This window comes from Strix aluco, chromosome 10 (assembly GCF_031877795.1).
Source record: "Strix aluco isolate bStrAlu1 chromosome 10, bStrAlu1.hap1, whole genome shotgun sequence".
Classification (NCBI taxonomy): Eukaryota; Metazoa; Chordata; class Aves; order Strigiformes; family Strigidae; genus Strix; species Strix aluco.
In genome coordinates, this window is record NC_133940.1 from 28,534,325 (window position 1) to 28,555,418 (window position 21,094).

A 21,094-nucleotide genomic window follows, 5' to 3' on the forward strand; every position below is an offset into this window, starting at 1 on the left:
TTTGCCAAAAACATTCTGCTGTTGGGGTCAGGCCTTAAAGATGCTTGAATTTCCTTCTTGTCCTTGAACCAGGTGACATCTGTGCAGCAGAGATGCTTGAAACCATCGTGCCTGTTGGTGTGACTGTACCAGGTGGGGACCACAAGCTTCGTCTGGAGAACTGCAGAGGGGATTTAGTCCAGACTGAAACACGCTTCCAGCATCTTGCCTGGCTGCAGACATCGTCCTGCTCTGATCAGTCCTTTGTGTCTCGCCAGCAGTGCCTCATTCCTGCAGGTTTTCTGGTCTGTCTGAAGTCAATTGTGCAGAGGGGCTGTTGGATGGACCCTTTGCCTCCCCCAAAGCTGGGAGCAGAGCCTGTGCCTGTCTCTGGCTGGTGAGGTGGCAGTAGTGGAGGGGGGGGATGCTGGGCAGCACCAGAGGTTACACCCGCAGAGGGGGGGATATTTCAAAGGCTGCTCTGAGTTGGGCTCTGAAAATTCAGAGACTGCAATCACCTGTAGTTTGGGCACGACGCTGCTGCTGGCTCCAGCACAGTCAGGTTGGGATGGGAGGGGAAACCTGCCTGCCCCTTCTGTGGGGAGGTGAGGGTGGGAAGAGGCTGTTGGCTTAGAGAAAGCTGGATCAGCTTCACATCTGCCTCCCCTACCTCAGCCCACCCCTCCAGAGGCAATTCCTCCAGCTCATGAGCATATTTCTGTATTATAACACTGAACCAGGGCTGTTCTGCTGAGCTCAGCATCCCATTTCCCAGGCTGGGAGCAAGGCAGCAAGCTCTGACCGTTGTTAGATGGATGAACAAACCCTGAAATGGCCCCAGAATAACAATTTCATCCAAGTGATCAGGTCCCACAGCAGCTGGAGGGACTGCCCTGACAAAGGGGCATGCTGCCTGTGCCTGGCCGAGAGCACAGCTGGATCTGCAGGGTGTAGCACAGCTGGATCTGCGAGGTGTAGCACACGCAGCTACCCCCGACCTGCCCTACACCCGGGACAGAGCAGAGCTGGTCTGCAACGTGCAGCTCGTGGCCTCAGCCGCAGGCAGAGCCTTGCCTCAAGTGGAAGGGACAAAAGCCCCAGAGGAGTCAGGCCTGAGAGAGAGCCAAGGGATTGAGCATGAGGAATTATCCCAGTGGAAGACAAAGTAAAGGGAAAAACTGGCTGGACTGGCTCAAAAGTAACGTTATCCAGGGAGACAGCAAGGGCAGCCCCAGCGGGGACGGCGCTGTGCAGAGCGAGGGCTGCCCAGTAGATAACTGTGAAGAGGTTACACTTTTAAAATCCCGGGGTATAAATCTACGCCACGTAATTGCACGAGTCCTCCCCGAGCCCCTCGGGGGGCTCTGTACTGTAATGTATGGCTGGGTGTCACAGCCCAAAGATTTAATACACGTGGGGAGGCATCCAAGGCCCGTACATCATCCGGGTGTCCCCAAGAGCTGGACGAAGATCGCTGCCAAAGGGCGGAAGATTTTGGCCCGTTAACAAAGCTCATGTTAAGAAATACAGATTTGGTGTAAAGATGCTGGCAGCCTGCAGGAACGCGGGGAGGAAAGCTGAAAAGCTCTGAGAGCACAGAAGGTTGGTCAAGGGCCAGAGCAAAGAATGGGCTGCGGAGATACCCCGGAGAGGTGCAAGAACAGCAACTTGGATGGAGAGCAGTGGAATGTGGGGTGTCTATAAGAGAAGATGGGTGCCCCTTGGCTCCTGCTGGCCTTCCTGAGGGGAGGAGGCTCTGCTGCTGGGCTGGAAGCAGTACGGGACGTGAAGGGAAACACCTTCCTGCACCAGCTGGGACCCTGCAAGGCTCTTCCTCGCTCCCCTTCCTGACGGAGCATCTCCAGCCAGGTCCAGCTCCAGAGCAAAGTCCTGACCCTGCACCCTCACACCTTTGTGACTTTGCTGCCCAGATCTCCCTGGGTTGTCCACAAGCCACCCCAAAATCTCAGCCCAGGCCTCTGTGCCACGCGGAGGCTCCTGAGGGCAGGTTCTTCAGCCCAGGTCCATCATTTGCTGCTGGGGGTTGTAACTTCCAAGTCTGTGGTGCAGGGACCTTCACGCAGGGACCGGGGCTCCTGAAAAGTTTGCAGAAGAAATGTTGTCAATCCCTGAAACACACTTTAATTTTAGACATTTTATTTTTTTTTTCCTGACTGCAGGTTCAGAGGCTTTGCAGTCGGTGTCATCTGGCACCTTGGCATTCAGCAGCAAACACCCGAATTTAAACATTAGGGCAGAAAAGTGGGTTGTCTCCTGACAGCCAGACCCTGTCCAGCCCTCAGGACCAGAGTGAGTGCTTTAAACTGCAGCAGCGGAATCACAAAGCCTCTGCAGAGAGCCTAAGATTTACATGCACAGAACTTTTTTCCAGCAGCTTCTTCCCTTCTCTGAAAAAATGAAATATTTTGCCTCTCTTCCATTTCCTGTTCTCCCACCAGCCTCACCCGATTGGGATGCTTCAAAGTGCCCTTAGATCTTAAATAAATTTGATTTAGAGCCACAAATACATGATGTCATGCTCTTTTGGAAGCTGTTCCCTGCTGCCTCATGCTGAGGCAGGGCCAGCTCGCAGCTGGAGGGGAGGCGGCGGGGGGGGAAGGCTGCTTTTCTGGGACCCACTTTCCTTCAAGGTGGAGGAGAGAGGTGACAGTACCAGTGACAACCAGGATTAGGGATGGGAACAGTTGTTGCATTGTTTTAGTAGCACCAACAAGAATTTTGGTAAGTTTATTGATAAGCTTTAAGTATATTGGTGGGAATGTGTAAATAAAAGGCTGGATATGTACGTGTCTTAATCCCACACACTTATGTCTTCAGGTCGAGGAGGGGCGGGACTGTAGGTCCTGTGACCTGAGTAAAGATTTGCTTTCCAGCAGCAGGGGAGGGGTTAAATTTTTGCAGATTTTCTGGACCAGTAACAAGCCTTGGGAAATGCTGTGGAAAGGAGACTCCAAGGAGCCCCATAGGGTGCAGACAGGCTGGGAGCTGGACCCCCGCTCCTCCCTCCCACTCCCCAGGGCTGAAACACTCTTTCCTCTCCCTCCTCCTCCTCAGAGTTTGGGTGAATTTGACCCCGAGATGCTGGTCCAGCCACAGGACTCTCCATCCCGTGTTCCCACTGTCTGTGGGGTTTCCATGCAGCTGAGGGACTGACCCCCAGCCACCAGCCTGGGGAAGGGGTGTCTGTGCCACTGCTCATCCCTGGCCACTTCGGGGCCACTGCTGGGCACAGCCAGGCTGCCTGGGGACAGCCCTGCAGTGGCAGGACCTGTGACCCAGGGAGGGGGCTGCAGAGCCCCCCGCTCTCCTCTCCCCCCCGGAGCGCTCCTGGCCAGGGGCAGGGTGTGCCGAGAGGGGGTCCCAGGGATGGGGACAGGGGGGCCACAGCAGCAGTGGGGAAAGGAGGAGGCCCCAGCCCACCAAGTCTGAATGCCCTGATGGATGAAGGCTTGGGGGCGTTGGCTGCCTCATCGGGTCTGCCCCCTGCCCCCTGCCCCGGGGCTGTGTCCCTGTGCTGGGATGGCTGAGGGGGACATGCAGGGGCCCCCACGGATGCCACTGCTGGGTCATGTCCATCAGGACACAACACGGGTAGGGGCAGGTACTGACTGTGCTGCCGACACCTCCTCCTCTTTCTCCTCCTCCACCTCCTATCTCCTCCTCCCCCCCAGGCTGGCCCTGGGCTCCCTGGCCGGGCACCCCAGGGTGTCCCATGGGCAGGCGGGACAGCACAGCCCCCACGCTGGAGTGTGGGCTGCACCCTCCCACTCGAGGGACCAGATTTATTTCCTTCTTCCTTCCTCGCCACACACGTCCCCTCACTGGATTTTACACGCAGGGGCCCACGAGGTGCTGCAGATGGGCCCGACTGCACCTTCAGCGGTGGCCCCGGTGTCCTGGGGACCGGTGACCACCTGTAGAATCCCTGGCATCTGCGCTCCACGGAGACACCAGCGCCTTCGTGTGTGTTAGTAGGAGGGGACCTGCAGCCCCTCCAAGTCCCCCTTCCCTCCTCCCGCTGCCGCCTGGCAGCCCAGGAGGTTTCTAAGCCTTTTGGGGCCGGTGTTTGCCCTGCCAGCGGCTGCTGCCATGAGGCTGCTCCTGGTCGTTTTGCCATCGCTTTTCTACGCTGCTACAAGTAAGTGGCTGTCTTCGGAGGTCACGTCATGCAAAGTGGGGAGGAAACCGGGTCATTTGAGTGGGGTGTTGGGCAGGGAGGGGGGTATTGCAGAGAACTTGATAGTGGGATTTCTCTATAGACCCTGGCATGGGGCACGGGGATGGTGGCTACCTCAAAACAGCCGTGCTCTGCCGGGAAAGTGCTGTCCTGCGAGGAGAGTGCATGTGCCTGGTGCCGCGGCTCTGCGCTGCTTACTGCCCACTTTTCTGGGCACCCCATGCTGCCTGCAGATCCGCGGACGGCTGCAAATTGTGATTCTGCCTTTTATTCGAGAGGAGAGCGAGCGCGGGAGTGGAGGGGGTGATGGAGCTGCTGTGCTGATGTTACGGTCTGAAAGGCGGGGGGAGCGGTGGACAAAAACCAGGTTGAAAAGTGGCACTTTTTGCTGGAAGTCAGGAAGGGGAGTGGTGGAAAGGCAGGAGCTCTGTGCTATTTCCATTTTAGTCTGATTTGTTGTGTTTACTTTTGTGGATGGCAATGTAAACTGTGCCCTCCCTGCCCACCCGGTGGGAGAGAGGGGGGGTTAAACCTTCTCTCCAACCAAACAGTTCATTGTCTGTGTCTCTGCTGTGGTTTGCTTCAGGTGCAGCTCAGCCCACCTCGGTACGGGAAATGCCCGGGGGGTTGTGTGAGGTGCAGCCCTGGGCGGGGGGCAGTGGGTGCTCGTGGTGCTGAGCCTCGGGGCTCCAGACGAACGGGATGGGCGATGCTTCACCCACATCCCACGGCAGAACTCACCCAGTTTCTTTGCAGACAGAGGCAATGTGGCCCAGAGGCAGGGTTCCTTCAGCCCGTTAGCTTCCAGAGAATTTGGCCACAGCTGTTTTCTTGGCTATGCGTGGGCTTTGTTTACAAACCCGGGTGGCCCTTGCGAAAAGTCGAGGCAGATGCTGAGGTGAATCCCGGCTACATTTGCGCTTCCTTCTGAGGCTCTGCCGCACGGTGCCCGTGCCCACCCCGACCCGTCCCTGCCAGGGCAGGGCAGTTTATCTAATAGGCTGCATCATCCCAAAATCACCTGTATTCTCAGCAGTTTACCTTGCCTGAAACACACACTTTTCCTCTCTTTTGGTTTGTTGGGGTTTTTTCACTTCTCTCCTGTCTTGGGTCATTTCCCTGATTTCTGTCCTGCGCAGTCCCTGGTTTCTCCAGCCCTGAGGGGGGTTAATGCAGGAGTTCCTGTGGGGGTGGCTGGAAAGCATCGGTTTGGCTGGGACTCTGGGGCTTGAGCGTCATTGCTGAAAAAACAGAAGTTATCTGTGTTTATATATATAACTATATATATGTATAAACTCTCCTCTCAGTATTTACATGCAGATACACTGTCTGCAATAGGGATCTGAAGGCCCTGGAAGGGTTCCTGTTCTCTGGGTCCTACATAAATTCAGTCTAAGAAAACAGCCAGAAACCTGCGTGACATGACAGTAAGCGACAGCGAGCCTCCCTGGATAACTAGAAATGGAACTGAGACAGGAAAAAATCCCTCTGGAGGGACTCAAGCTCGGGGCTGGGGTCAGGTCTGCTTCCATTCGCGGACTCGGAGAGGGTAAGGGATGTGCTTCCCTCTGTGGGGCTGCAAGAGAGCCAAAGCCAGGGGTGCTGCACCATCCCGGCCTCTCCAGTTTGTGTTTTCTTACTCTTTCAGCCCCAAAACACTCTCTTAAGGAGACACCTTTTTCCTTACAAGCCCAGCCCCTCGCCAGCCACTGCACTCTGCTGCCTGCGAGGGCAGGACCCAATGGCACCTCCAAAATCTCATTTCTCCTGTCCCCTCCTTTAAGAGGTTTCCCATTTTGGACGCTTTGCAGCGAGAGGCTCTTGACTGCCCTTGGGCTTTGCCTGGGTTTGAAGTCACTGGTTGGGTGTTCACCTCGCAGGGGTCCTGTGGAGCTGTGCCGACACGCAGCTCCCCGCCAGCGGGAGCCGGGATGGGCCCGCTAAGATAGACAGCAACCCAGGGAGCAGCCGGGCCTGCTTAAAAGTACTGCTTAAATAGTTCAGCTTCTTGGCAGGCCGGCTCAAGCCCAGCCTGAGGGCTGCCTTCAGCAGCGCTTGGGGATCTCTCTGCACCGGCTGCAGCGTGGCAGGAGCTGCCCCTGCACCTAAAGCAAACGCTCGCCAGCACGTTCCACACGCGGGGTGCTGTGAGGGAGTCGGCCGGACCCACGCACACGCTCATGGGGGTCCTGAGCCGATACCAGCATCCCTGCACTGGCCGGAGCCCACCCAGCGTGGTACCCGCGCGCTGCGGCCAGGCCCTGGGCAGCGCCTGCTGTGAGCACCCCCGGGGAGCTCTTGTGTTGGGGAGCAGCTTCCAGCCCCTCGCAGGTGCTTCACACTGATGTACAGAGCAGACTTGAGCTGTTTTGACACAAATGTCACTTTATTTAGTTTTTTGCATGTGCTTTTATTATTGGGTGTGATCTGCCAGCAGGAGGTATTTCTAATAAACATGATAAAACTCTTTTATTGAAGCATTAACACTCAACAGTTCTACTATAAATCAACTTAAACTTGGCTTAAATTTTTATTGTATTCGCTGCCTCGGAGAAACAGGTGCTTAGGAAAATGAAAAGGAGCCGTTGCACAGTCAGTGTGCATTTGTCCCCCGAGAGAGGGGGTGTTTGCCCCCCCTGGCAGTGGTGCCCTGGCGCTGAGCACCCCCTCTTCCTCGGGCAGAGCCTCCTCCGATCCACTCCTGGCGGGACGGACGCACGTGTCCCTTGGGGCAGTTTCCCTGCGGTGACCTCCCCGTCTGCCTGCCCCAGGCCCTGCACTGCAACGGCGTGACCGACTGCGCCAATGGAGCCGACGAGGACAACTGCGGTAAGCAGCAAGAGGGGTGCTCTCAGGGTAACCCCCCCGGCCCTGGGAATGCCGGGACCCGGCACCATGGGTGCATTGGAGCAGAGATTGCTCTTCCCCTGCGAGCAGCAACAACATGAGGAATCCTGGGTCTGCCTCAGTATCCAGCTGTTTCCCTGGCTCTTGTGTCTGCACGCCATCCTGGCACAGCAGCCACGTGTGCCCCCCCCCATCCCTCAGGGATTCTCCCAGGCTGGGGTGTAGGAAAACCCTCGTTACTGCAAGGTGGGGGCCGTTATTTCTGGGCCGTGGGGGAGAGGCAGAGGAGCAGAGGGGCTCTGCGCTGTCACACAGGACAGGAGGGTTCAGTACATTTGAGTTCCTTCTTTTGCACCATACATTGTGGAGCAGTTTGCTCAGGGATGCTGCGTCCAGGAGTGTAAATGAGTTAGAGACTGGGCAAATTCATACCTTCTGGGAGCTGATTAACTGAGTGGCTTGGACGCAGCTTCTGGCCCAGGATAGCCTTAAAGCGGGCTAGGTGGGATGCTAGAAATAATAGAGGAAAGCAGGGGTTTGGGTGGCTGTGCTTGGAGACATGCGACGGGGCTGGGTGAAGCTCTGCTCTGCCCTGTACAGCTGTGGGGCTGGAGCCACATCTCCGGCTTTGCGCGCCCGAGCACCATCTCCCATGGCTGCCGGGGCTTTGCTCCCCACCGTAACGGTGGTCCCCGCTCTCTGCCCTGCAGTGGATGACAGCGGCTGGCTGCAGATCTTGGGGGACACGCTGGCTGCCCGGAGCGGCGGGATGGCAGTGGAAGACGAGGGTGCTGCCTGCTGTGAGCCATCCTCCCCCGGGCCAGGCGTCCTTCCCCACACCGCAGGTCCCCCCTGGACCCTCCCTGCAGCACATCCCCTCTGCTTGCCCGCAGGGCTGGAGCTCGTCCCGGCACGGTGTGGGTGCCGGGCCAGGGCTGTAGACTGCACCCAGCAGGACCTCGCCTCTGTCCCCTGGGTCTCCTCCAACGTGAGCAGGATGTGAGTAGCAGCGGGTACCAGCACCCCTCTCCCCCTGCCACCGCCAGGAAAACAAGCTTAAAGGGTGGCAAATAACATCCCTGGCTTTTACTTGTTGTCCCTGGTGAGCCCTTTCTGTGCCGACCAACCCCTCTCTGCTGAGCTTCGGTTGCTCGCTACAACCCTCCCGCAACAGCACCGAGCTGGGAGCAGGGAAGGGCCGGATCCTGCCTTCCCCACCAAGCCTCCCGCTGGGGTGCACAGGGCCAGAGACTGGGGAGGTGGAGGCCTGGGGAACCTTTGCACACACAAAGCAAAGGCTAAGAAGGGAGGAGAGTGTGGAACAACTCATCTGCAGCAAATAATGCTTGCAAATTGGGAGGGCAATTAGCTATGTAGTGTTAACGAACAGCAGCTGCCTTGCATTTTGTTTGTATTGCCCAAGAAGAGGAGGCCTAGTTTTCACTGTTCTTATTTGATAAAGGCCTTTCCTCTGTCCTACTCTGCTGGATTTATTTTCCTTCTGTTTTCCTGCTATAGGGACCTGAAGAAAAATAAAATCCATTCTCTGCTGGACAATCAGTTTGCCAGGTACCGGAGCCTGAAGAAGCTGTGAGTATTGCCACCTTTATCCTGCGCTGCAGTTCTTTTCTGGCAGAAGGGGAGAGCAGTGGATGCATGGGTCTGTGGCAGTGGGGCCACGGGTAGAGGACCAGGCATGTGCACTTGTCGGGATGGCTTTGTTTGGGACAGAACACTACGTGTGTCCAGACAGCAGCTTTTTTCAGCTCCCGGAGCCTGTGGTGGGGCACTGCAAGCTGCTGACACGTTCCCCCCACACCACTCCATGGGTGTGCAGGTCATGGGGCAGCGCCCGTGTTGGCCAATAACCGTCCCCTGTGCGTGGTGGCATGTGGTGCCAAGCGACCGTCCTGCTCCGGAGAGCTCGGGCCCTTTGGTTGCTCAGCCCGTCCCCTCTGTGCTGAGGAGGGCCATGGCAGAGCGGGGTGAGGGTTGGGACGGCAGCTTTGTACGCCAATAACTGCGTGGAGCAGCTCTCAGCAGCCGCTTGTGACCGTCGGGCATCTGTACCTTCAGCTTCCTTCCCTCTGCGTGGAGTAAATGAGGCGGAGAGGGAAAACAGCCTCTCCAGGGTCACTCGAGACAAGGTCCCTGCGGCAGAGCAGGGGCTGCAGCCCAGCCCTCCGTCCCCAAGTGCTACTGGGACAGCTGGCCTGTGATCCTGGGCAAGCAGTAGCCAACCCTGTGAGCCCTGGGGCTGGTGCCCGGCAGATGTGGGCACATCCCTCTCTTCCCTAGGGACCGCAGACCCTGAGCACCCTTTAGAATACATACTTCTTCTTCAAGATCTTTTCTGTTTTATTTTAAATAGGTTTTTACAAAACAACAAGATCTGGTTGATCTCACCCAAAGCCTTTTCTGGACTTTCTCAGCTTAAAATGTTGTGAGTAAAGGTGTCTGCGTTACGGGGCCCCGGGGAGGGGAGCCCCGGGATGGACGCCCCCCTCTTGGCGTGCAGGCTCGCAGGGCAGCCGGCTCGAGGCTGGGCTCTGAGCCCTTTTTCTTGCTCCTGCAAGAGTTGGCTTCAAGCTGGAGTTGCAGGTGTTTTAGGTGAACGTGGGGCAGAGCAGAGGTGTTTCCCCCCCCCCACAAATGTGGCTGCTCCCACCTCCATGTTATCCAGCCTGAGCTGGAATCCTGCATTTGAGCCGCCAAGGGAGACAGTGCCACGGGCACCCAAAGCCGGGGCCCGCGGGCAGCTCGGGAGGAGCCGCTTTAGCGGAAGCGGGTTTGGTCGGCGGCGGTGTCTGAGGATCACTCTCCCCTCCACGCCGGCTCCAGGTTCCTCAGCCACAACAGGATCGCGCAGCTGAAGCCCCGGGTGTTTGAGGACCTGCATCGCCTCGAGTGGCTGTGAGTTCCTCTGCCGGTCCCAGAAAATGTGGCTGATCCTGACTTTTCCTTGCATGTACCATAACCTCATTTCCTTGAGGGGAGAAAAAGCTGGGCATGACTGCTTCAGGGTGTCTGTGGTAACGTGCCGGTGGCCGTGGGGGCGATAAGCGTGATGCCCAGCTGGGTCTCCACCTCTCCACCAGCCCTGGAGACCAGGGCACAGTTGGCCTTTTTTTTATGAAATTCCTATCTGAGTTTCCCTCCCCTGTTACTGGGGCCAAGTTTAGCACGGACTGGATGTAGTCTTGGCTGAAATCTCGAGATGGCTGGCTGGTCCCCGCGGGGGCTCGCTGTGCTGTGCTCTCCTCACCGGTCCGGAGCAGGGCACGAGGATGGGCTCTGTGCAGAGACAGCCTCAGCCCGCGGGCTGCACCACCAGAGGGTTGTGTAGAAAAGGCTGCAAGTGCACTATTAAACATGGAGACCTGCAGCTCCATCACCTTGAAAAATACACACCTGAATTGAAAGCACAGCTAATATCCTTCCCTTCCGCTTATCCTCAAAGGCTCTGTTTGATCGGGGCCCATGTGGTGTGTGGTTTTACACATGGAGCTTATAAAGGTATCGCTGCAGAAGAGAAACTGTAAAGGCCACTTTACAAGGTTCCTCGTTCCCCTCCTGCGTTTGCAGGAGCAGCTCGGGCAGGTCTGGCACCCCCCGGCTTCCCTCCTCTTACTTGCTGTGGGACCAGTGCAGTTATTCCTTAAATCAAAGAGGGCAAACAGAGGATGAGCTGCTCGCAGAGGGTGGTCTGTGGTGCAAACAAGCCAGAGGACTTTTGAGAAGCCAAGCACAGCCCTGAATTCCCCAAGTGGTTTCTGATTTATCTTTATTTTGCAGCAGAAGAGAGGAAAAATCCACCAGACCCTGACTGTGAAGGAATCCAGACTCTGCAGCTGGAGCTAACGCTTCAGCCAGGGCTGCCTGGGCAGCATTCAAGGAGGGGGGGATCAGGCTCCAGAGGGGGCAGCCCCCTGCCCAGGGATGGGTGTCCATGGAAAATTTCAGGGAGAAGGGATGGATCCCCCTCTCACTGGAGCAGCATGAGTGTTAAATGAGGGGCTTCCCCCTGACAGGAGGGTCCCACTGCCTCCTCGCCCTCTCTGGGTCCCCTCCTCTCACTTCTCCCCTTCTCCTTCCAGGATGCTGGACAACAACAGGATTGCCCAGATCGTCCCGGCGACGTTTGCAGGGCTGAGGTCACTGTATTTCCTGTGAGTAGGGGCAGGGACAGTCCTCTTGCAGGGTTTGGGGAGACCACCCTCCGTGGGGTCTGCTTGGTACCTCCTGCACCCCTTCTCCAGGCAGCTCCGGGCCCTCTTCGGAGCAAGCCAAGGGTGCTGCGGCTTCCTCACCCTCCCCGGGTACAAGGGAGGTGTCTGTCTCGCTCCCGTCTCCAGGAGCTGGCAGAGGAATCGGCAGGCTTTGCTGCTTCTCTGTGCCATCTCCTGCTCTCAGCACGCTCTAATTAAGACTAGTGTTAATTGCTTTTGCTTGGGATAGGGACAGGCAAGTCCCTGGGCAGTTTGGCCTGGGCAGAGCCTCAGTACGTCCTGCTGAGCAGGGCAGGCAGCGGTGCCTGTGGTTTGGATTGCCGAGTGCTTTCCTGGAGGTTCCAAACAGCATCAGATGGTTCCCCACACCACTGTCCCGCTGCTGGGTGTCTTCACACCAGGTCACCTCAAGCCAAGGGGTTGTCGTGGTCCAGATGTTTCCACGATGGAAGTACAGGGTAATTAAATTGCTTTAACCACTGTAAAAACAATTTTGCAGTCGCTAGAAGATGACTTTAACACCTTCCCTGTAGTTCAGAATACAGATCAGAAACCTTGGCAGCAGTTTGGAGTATTAGGGGAGAAGTTTTGGCTGTTACAGTGGAAAAAACATGTGTGTGTGAGTGCACAGACGCACATAGATGCTCCTGTACATCTGGCCATGTTTTAAGCTGTGTTCCCTGGGCGTACACCTGCAAGGAGAGTGCTGTGGCTGCGGCTGCTGGTCCGGGCTCGCGCCGCCTCTACAGGAGATGGAACTGCTGGAGTTGGCTGTAAAAGCCTGAAAGTTGGTTTTTAGGGTGTGGGGGACTTGGGTAACGGCTGAGGCTGTGCCCAGGGATGGGGGAGCCATGGGGCTGGCAGCAGGCTTGGGGAAGACGGGGTCTGACCCCAGGGCTTTGCTCCTCTGAAAAAAGCACTCGATATCCACAGACCCATCCCCACTCTGTCCCCCGAGGAGGAGCCGTGGGGGCTGTGGTGGGACAGAGCTCCCCCCAGCCCCACCTCCCCCCCACTCTGCTCCATGACGTACCCAGTTTATCCTTCCGCATGTTTTTTTTTCTTTTTAGCGAATCAGATAAACTAAAACTGCGGTCACAAAACGTGCAGTGAGGAACACTGCGTGCGCAGGCATGTGCAAAAGTGCTGGGAAAAACACCAGCAGGATTTCAGGCTGTAAATTTGCCTTCGCTGGCTGTCGCCCCAGGGCCAATTGCTGCTGCTTTCGTGCACTGTTCTCCTGGTGCCCTGCCCGTCACAGCCCACTGGAGAGCATCTCCCACAGCCGCTACATGAGTCCTGTATCCTTGCCTTTATTTTTTCCCCCGAGGTGAACTTGCTCTCTGGTTTTGCGTGGCCTGGGGCTCACGGGAGCTGGTGTGGCCACAGCCACGCTGCTCTGGACCTCGCAGCCACAACATACCCACACAGCTGAGGCCGTGGCCCAGCTGAAAGCCCTTGTGAACCTCTGCCCAGTCCAGGAGCAGCAGCAGAACCTCATCCCTGTGCAGGGTTGTGTCCCGGGTGGACATACGGTGCCATGACCTCGTTTTTCCTCGTTGTCTCCCGAGCAGGTACATGCTGAACAACTCTTTGGCTCAAATACCCAGCGCCTCTCTCTGCGTGGAGATGCCGAAGCTCAGCTGGCTGTGAGTACCCTGCCCGCGGGGTGGGCAGGGGCTGCTGCCGGTGCTGCTCCCGCTCCCCGGCCGGGCTCCTGGAGCAGGAAAGGGGCAGAAAGGGCTGGGAGCATCCCGCAGCGGATGGGGGCAGAGCGGGGGGGTGAGCAGGAGGTGGGGAATCGCGCTGAGCAGCCTGCAGGCACGGTGGGGATGTGAGGGTGAGTCTGGGGAAGTGGCAGTTGTGACAGTGCCTTTTGCAGGGAGCTGGAAGGGAACAGGATCCGGGAGGTGCGCAGGGATGTCTTCCAGGAGTGCCGCGACTTCACGGTGCTGTGAGTACCCGGGGGCCTGGCCATCGCCTCCTCTCCTGCAGCTCCTGGCAGGGATCCCGGGGGTGACACAGACGCTGAGCAGCACATTGGAAGGTCGTGCCGCTCTGGCAGGGCTTTATTCCACCCTGCACCCACCTCGCGGTCCCTGGCCGGGCAGCGAAGAGCAGCTGCCCCAGGCTGGTCTGTGGAGAGGTGGGGATACGGATGGGGGGGAAGATCCCCCTGGCCTGATCTTGGTGCTCTGACCACTGCCCCCACGCTATGTCTCCAAGGATGAGCACTTTGGAAAGCTCTGCTGTGCCTTTCCAGCCAAAGATTGCAGCACAAAGACCTTGTTCCCCCATCCTGCCTTTCTTGGAGAAGCCCAATAGACATTTAATCTCCAAAATACGCTCCCCTACATTTTCTCCTCCTGTGAGAGCTGCTCGCAGCCCCCCCATGCCGGGTGGGTGAGCTGCCACCCCGTTGTCCATCCTTCCATGGCCGAGCCCGCTGGCTTTGATCAGCAGCGTGTTTCCCGGGGCTGTTATGGCAGTGCCATGGAAACGGCCCTGCGGGTGAGACGGATGGTGTAAACATGCCTGGTTGTGACACGGGAGGCAGCTTCATGAGCAGAGGCAGCAGATGAGACAGGGGCTCGTGTTTGGGCTTTGTGGGACGAGCCGTCCTGGCCAGACTCCCCCATCTCCCCCCATCCTGCCCAGCCACGCCATGAGCCACGTTAGAGCGGGCTGCCCTGGTCAGGGTCTGAGCTCGGCTTAACGTGAGCCTCCACCGAGGAGCACCATCCCCAGGCCGTGGCACTCACGGGGCTCCCGGCGCCTTCAAGTGTGTGCCATCCTGCAGGGTTCTGCCCCACTGCTCTGACACCCCTGGTGTTTCTTGATGCACTGTTCTGGGCACTTTAACCGGCTCTGCTTGCCCTCCACGCTTCCCGTGGGCTCTCCCCTCAGCTCCGCGCTTGTCTGTGATGGAGCCTTGTGCCATGAGCTGGGCTCTGGCTCAGACCCCCATAACAACGGAGCTGAGGTGCTGGTTGTGTCTCAGTGCATTTGGGAGGGATGTGGCAGGTCTGGGTGCACCCCAGGGGTGAGCCCCAGGCCATGCAACACCCCCAGTTTCTTGCAGCCAGGCTGGAGGTCGGACGATGCTCTCAAAGGGTGTGTGGGGCTATGCCATGCCCCCACGTTCTCTCTCCCCTTCCTTCTCCTCCAGGATCCTGCGCAGAAACAAGCTCAGGTGGATCCAAAATGGGACGTTTTCCAGGCTGAACAGGCTGGTGGAGCTGTGAGTTTCCAGCCATCGCCTGCCCTGACACCCCCCCCCCCCCCCCCCCGCCTCTTCTCCTGCAGGCGAGGGCTGGGGACTCTGCTCTGCCCCTGCCCAGGGCACCTCGGTGCTCAGCACCCTGGGGTGCAAGACTGGGTGCCCTCAAACACGGTTCTCCTTCGCACAGCGACCTGTCGTCCAACAGACTAGAGCAGCTCCCCTCCTCTCTGTTTAACGGCCTGGCTGAGCTCCAGCAGCTGTGAGTACCGGGGCTGTGCTGCCCCGGGGGGGTCCCCCTTTTCCCCTGCATCATGTTGGGTAGGTGGCCTTGCTGCACAGGCTGGTTGCCCACCAGAGCTGTGGTGGCCCTGGCAGGACGGGGTCCCTCCTGGCAGGTCTGCCTGCAGCACAGTGCCATCGTAGACACTCTGCTTCGGGGCTGTGTACCCATTTGGGGAGGGGGGGCAGGGGAAAGGCACAGAAAGCCACCCCCTGGCCCTCACTTCCAGGTGGGAAAAATAGCAAAGGCTCATCTCTTTCCAGGAATATTTCCTACAACCCATTGAAGGAGATCTTCCCCGGCCAGTTTGAGAGCCTGCCCCAGCTACGCTCCCTGTGCGTCCCACAGCATCCCCAACCCTTCAGCGCTGCCTCCACCCACGGCAGCCCCAGGCCCAGCCCGGGGCCACTCACAGCATCCCCTGCTCTGGTTTCCTTTCGCAGAAGCCTGGAAGGGCTGGAGATCCCCAACATCCACAATCTGACCTTCCAGAAGTTGGCCAACCTCTCCCACATGTGAGTGGGGGGGGTGCGGGGGGCTGCTGCTGCCCCAACACCCGTGTCTGGGGGCGCTGGGAGGGAAACCAGTTCACTCCTACAGTCACGAGCTGGTTATTTCAGCCCACTGGAAGCCCCTGAGCACGATGATTCTGTTTAAATCCCCCTGGGATGAGAGGGTCTCCCCAAGCTGGGGCCTATGTAGAGCAAGGGGAGCAGTTTGCAGAGCGTGGGGGCCCCAGCCGAGCGTGATCTGTATTTCTGAAGGTGCACGTTGCATCAGTTGGGTGGGCAAGGCGATTCAGTCAGGTCCAGGCACGCCAGGCTGCGTGCTGAGCTGGGGTTAATTAATCCCATTAAAGGTCCTTTTGCTTGGGTCTGAGCTAATCACCCAAGAACCCCAGAGCTGTACAGCGAGACAGGCTGGGTGGGCATCGCACACAGGGTGGGAACAGGAGCACGCAGCCAGCTGGGAGCTTCTCTTTGGATGGAGAAAAAAATCATTCATTTTCTCCAGATGCACATTTTAAAGAAGCTGTAATGAAAGGCAACTGTGCATCTTCCTTTCTGTAACGGGTCTGTTTGCACTATAAATATGGTACATTTTCTACCTGACTTCCTAATAAGCAATCATGTTCTCTCCTTTTATCTATAATTAAGCGGAAATGAGCCTCGCATTGCAGTTTTGTGGTCACTTTCTAATGTAGAGATTAGCTAAGCTTATATGGATTGGCTTTTATAAGGCTTGAAAAGACTAATCTAAAACAATAGGCAGGGAGGAAAAAATGTGAATACCTGTTAATGGAACTTGAAGGATTTGAATAAGGGATTGATTTTTAAATGTTAGTTTGTAAGAATCGTGGGTTGGAGGAAAACACTCATATTTATCAGTCGACAGTGCTGACAGTGCCAGAGTTAAGAGCATGGCTGTGGTACATGATCCAAAAAGCGCTGGAGTGCCTCCAGCCAGTTTTGCGAAGGCTTCAGGGTGTTGCTTATTTATTGTCTGAGCCCAACTGCAGTTGTGGGCAAACAGGGAGCCCCTCGCTCAGCCCCCACCGTGCTCTGTGTCCCCCGTGGGTCCCTGCCCCGACCCCGGGTGCCATCGCAGGGAGGGCTCTGTGCTGGCGTCGCCCCATCCCAGCTCCCACCCTGCATTGCTGCTGCCTCCTCCCTCCCCCTGACCCCCCCATCTCCCTTCCCTGGCTCTGTGTAAGTCCCCAGGCTCTTGCCTAGCGAGGTGGGGGGGGCCTTCTCCACCCAGACAGGATAAAACGTGGCCAAGGGGCTGGGGGGAGCTGGTGGGGGCAGGCAGAGGGGCGGTGCACGCTGGACCATGCTTGCTCCCACTCCTGGTCACGCCAGGAAACCTTCCCACCCCGACCCGACAGCTACTTCAAGAAGTTCCAGTACTGCAGCTATGCGCCCCACGTCCGCAGCTGCAAGCCCAACACCGACGGCATCTCCTCCTTTGAGAACCTCCTTGCCAACGTCATCCTGCGCGTCTTCGTCTGGGTCATCGCCTGCCTCACCTGCTTTGGCAACCTCGTCGTCATCTGCCTGCGGTCCCTCCTCGTGGCCGAGAACAGCCGGCACGCCATGGCCATCAAGTCCCTGTGCTGTGAGCTGGCGGTGGGGGGGGTGAGGAGGGAACCAGGGAGGACGAGTTGCCCCCCAGCATCTCCCCGGGGAGGGCCTGTCCAGCGGACACCAGCCCTGTGCGGTGCAGCCGGGGCCCCATTGCTGCCATCTTTCTCCTTGTGCTGGGTTTCTGGGCATCCCTCTGTGCCTGGGGCACCTCGGCCCCTGCCCTCAGGTCTGTGCTCACAGGCACCAGCAGGCAGCTCTTCTATGTTTGTATAAATATAGTTATATATATGCATAAAGCTGAAGGCTGCCCAGAGCGTCACAGAGGCTCTGTGATGGCTTTATGGCCACGGCACTGATGCAAAAGCTACATTTGCCCACTGGTGCTCGTTTCTGACTGTACCTTGTCTCCCCTCCCAGGTGCAGACGGCCTGATGGGCATCTACCTCTTCGTCATCGGAGCCTTTGACCTCAAGTTCGCGGGTGAATACAACAAGCACGCCCGGGGCTGGATGGGCAGCCTTCCGTGCCAGCTGGTGGGCGGCCTGGCCACGCTCTCCTCCGAGGTGTCAGTCCTGCTGCTGACCTACATGACTCTGGAGAAATACTTCTCTGTTGTTTTCCCGTTCAGCCACCACCGAGCTGGCAAGAAGCAGACCGTCTCGGTGCTAGTGGCCATTTGGCTTCTGGGCTTCTCCCTCAGCATCGTGCCCCTCTGGTGCAAGGAGACCTTTGGGAACTACTACGGGAGGAACGGGGTGTGCTTCCCACTGCAGTCCGACCTGGGCGAGCGGGCCAGTGCCCGTGGCTACTCTGCCACCATCTATCTGGGTAAGGCCACCACAGGACCTGGGACAGGGATGCTGTGGGGCAGGACAGGCTTCCGTGGTGGGAGCGGGGTGGTCCCAGGTGCCATGAGAGCCCCCACTGCCTCCATCAGCAGGAACAGGCTGGGCGAGGAGTGGATGGAGAGCAGACCCAAGGAGAAGGACAACTGTGTGCTGGGCTGCACCCAGAGCAGTGTGGGCAGCAGGGCGAGGGGAGGGCTCTCTTCCTCTGCTCCACTCTGGTGAGACCCCCCCTGCAGTGCTGGGTCCAGCTCTGGGGGCACCAACATCAGAAGGACATGGACCTGCTCGAGTGGGGCCAGAGGAGGCCACAAAGATGCTTGGGGGGCTGGAGCACCTCCCTGTGAGGACAGGCTGAGAGAGATGGGGGGTTCAGCTGGAGAAGAGAAGGCTCCGGGGAGACCTTAGAGTGGCCTCTCAGGACTGAAAGGGGCTACAGGAAAGGGGGGAGGGACTCTTGATCAGAGGGATAGGGATAGGACGAGGGGTAACGGTTTTAAACTGAAAGAGGGGAGATTTAGATGAGATCTAAGGAAGAAATTCTTCCCTGTGAGGGGGGTGAGGCCCTGGCACAGGTTGCCCAGAGAAGCTGTGGCTGCCCCCTCCCTGGAAGGGTTCAAAGCCAGGTTGGACGGGGCTTTGGGCAACCTGGGCCAGTGGAAGGTGTCCCTGCCCGGGGCAGGGGGGTGGAACTAGAACCATCGCTGACTTTACGGGGCACTCCCATCCTGCTGGGACCCTGTAAGATGGGGTGCCAGCTCTGCCCTCTGTCCCGAGCTCGGGGGGTGGTCCCTGCTCCAGCCTGGTGCTGGGCCCAGCCTTGCCCTGGAGCTGGCCCTGGGCATCCCTGGGCTAAGGCTGGACTCAGGACTAGCCAGAGGTGCTGTCTCTGCCCCCTCTAGTGATAGAAGCAGGAGTAGTCCTGCTGCTGCCGATCCCGGCTGGCGAGGTTTGCGCTTTTGCCTGAGCTCAGAGTGAGATTCCTTCCTCTCCAGGCTTGAATCTCGCAGCCTTCATCACCATCGTCTTCGCCTACTCCAGCATGTTCTACTCCATCCACATCACTGCATCCAAAACGGCGGAGAGAGGTGTCTGCTCGCGGGAGGTCACCATTGCGAAGCGGTTCTTCTTCATCGTCTTCACCGATGCTCTCTGCTGGATACCCATCTTCCTCCTCAAGCTGCTCTCCCTGCTGCAGGTGGAAATACCAGGTGAACCCCCCTTCCCCCTGCAAGGCCCTGAAGCAGAGCCTGCCGCCACGGCAGGCCCTGGGCTGGGGGCCCCTTGGTGTAGGTGCTGCTGAGTTTGGAGCTCTCTTCGCCCACCCACGGGCTGCAAGAGGAGATGGGGAGTGTTACTAGTTTCCCTGCCCCTCCCCAGGGAGCAGCAGCCACGACACCCCCATGGGGGCTGCCCATCCAGCCCTGGGCTCACAAACAGCTTTGCCACGTCGGTCACTTAATGTCGTGTCCTTGTTGGCACAGGCACTGTCACCTCTTGGGTGGTCATCTTCATCCTGCCCATCAACAGTGCCCTGAACCCCCTCCTCTACACCCTCACCACCGCCTCCTTCCAGGAGAAGGTGAAGGGCTGGTTGCAGACCGAGCAGCTGGAGCCACATGAGTCCCACAGGAGCTTCACCCCAGGGACGAGGCCAGGCAGCAGCCCCTGACCCGGCCCGGCGGCACAAGGATGCCTGTGGCTCCCCAGCCCGACCTCTGGCCCCACAACAAAACGCATTGCTCAGCTCTGGGATGCTCCCGTGATGGAGAACGGCTGAGCACGGAGGTTTCCTCATCAGCCAGCAGATACCGTTAGTACTTTTATTAATTACATGGAGGGGAACAGCAGCCCCCGTCCAAGTCAAACAATCTGTTGCAGTTGCGTATGATACAAAACAAAAGTCCCTTAAATACAAAATACACGTCTCTTAAGTCCTGGTGCTGAGCTCTACCACCGCAGGTATATATTAATATTCCAACTGTACAAGTATTTATAGATAGAAAAAAAGAAACATTATAAAAAAATATTAGGAGAAAAATCACTCCCCCAAATGTTAGTTATATTTTTATATATATATAAAATATATATATATAAAAACACACAATACAGGCTGAGTTGCTTTTTTTTTTCACCAAGAGAGAGACAGATAGGACGTGTTATGGCAAAACTGACACCGGGAATCGCTCCCACGTGTGGGTCGTGTTGCCCTTCCAGTCGGAACGATGTCTGGTAACTCGGGTCCCTGCCTGAAGGGAGAAACCGGGTCGGCTCCCGGGCACCGAGGAGAGGGAGGGCTGGAAGGGAGCAGACAGGGAGCAGCAGCAGCTCTGAGCCCAGGAGGGACCCGGGCTGTGCTCGCTGGAGCTGCCCCAAGAGGTGTGAAGGCAGGACCCCTCCTCCCCACCGCCACCCCACCTTCCCTCCCTTCCTCCCTCCCACCGCCCGGGAGGCTGCTCTGGGGCTTGAGGCTGATCCTGCCCCTCCAAATGAGGAGGGGGGGGAATGGTTTTGAGGGACGGGTTTGCCTTGGAACATCATCTATCCAGCCCCCCTGAAATCAAGTGCACAAGGAGGGCTCTTAGCCAAGTAAGGGCAAGGCCCAGGACTAGAGAGCTTCTCTTCTACAAAATTCAGCACCAAAGGTGCAGTAGGTTCCTCCTGTCCCTCGGCGTGGGCTGGCACTTGAGGCACACCTGTATATCCATCTGCAGCCCCCTCTTCCCAGAACAGCAGCCTCTTCCACCACCAAAGAGGTTCCCACAGTGACCCCCTGGCTGTCCGCCCCTTGCTACCCCTTCACCTCCCCACACAGCCCTACAGCCGCGGCACCATGCTCCCCCCTCGCTCCTCTCACTTCACTCTGCGCACCTTCACCTGGCTCGACCTGGGCCAGCTGCTTCCCAGCCCTGCCTGCAGGCTGCCTTCCTGGGGGGGTCACCCCACAGCTCTCCTCTTTCCCTCAGCTCACCAAACCCTCCTGTGGAGACCACGGGCTGCACAGCTGAAGCAGCAGCCAGGATGGTGGGATGGGGAACACCCAGCCCGGGGTAAAAGGACGCTTATAAATATGTGCCTGCGCGCATGCCAGCTCTGCCTCCCCATCCCCAGGCAGCTGACTGTGCCCTGCTCCCCTCCGAGAGCTGGGAGCCACCGGCCAGCCCGCAGCAGACATGACAGAGCGTCCTCCTGGCGCCTCAGATCTTCGTCTCGGGGCTGCTGGGACTCAGGGCTGGGAAAGAGTCTCGGATCCTCGCCAGCTCCATGGCGCAGAGGTGGCCAAAGACCTTGTTGTACCACTCCGGAGACCGGCCCCTGGGGAAGGGAAGGGCAGGAGGAGGGTGAGGAGGAAGAAGAGGCCCCAGCCAGCACCGAGGAGCCACCTGTCACTCCTTGCTGGGGCCAG

General features: G+C 58.1%; 2 protein-coding genes across 9 annotated transcripts in view; one reads left to right on the plus strand and one right to left on the minus strand.

The window, feature by feature from the left end:
* The first annotated feature begins 6,357 nt into the window (after positions 1-6,357).
* Positions 6,358-19,702, plus strand: LOC141927708 (relaxin receptor 1-like). Its single transcript, XM_074834958.1, has 18 exons — positions 6,358-6,508; positions 6,860-7,006; positions 7,735-7,824; positions 7,918-8,023; positions 8,543-8,614; positions 9,396-9,467; positions 9,866-9,937; positions 11,122-11,193; positions 12,828-12,902; positions 13,136-13,207; positions 14,423-14,494; positions 14,664-14,735; positions 15,020-15,091; positions 15,200-15,271; positions 16,645-16,874; positions 17,261-17,671; positions 18,684-18,899; positions 19,173-19,702. The coding sequence occupies exons 1-18, from the start codon at positions 6,358-6,360 to the stop codon at positions 19,358-19,360; spliced, it is 2,262 nt and encodes a 753-aa protein (XP_074691059.1). The 3' UTR covers positions 19,361-19,702.
* Positions 19,498-21,094, minus strand: part of STARD8 (StAR related lipid transfer domain containing 8) — a 69,087-nt gene continuing 67,490 nt past the window's right edge. For all 8 annotated transcript variants that reach the window (XM_074834892.1, XM_074834886.1, XM_074834885.1 and 5 more), the window contains one exon: positions 19,498-21,003. In XM_074834892.1, coding sequence (XP_074690993.1) covers positions 20,886-21,003 — 118 coding nt within the window. In that variant the 3' untranslated portion in view covers positions 19,498-20,885. The remainder of the gene's footprint in view (positions 21,004-21,094) is intronic.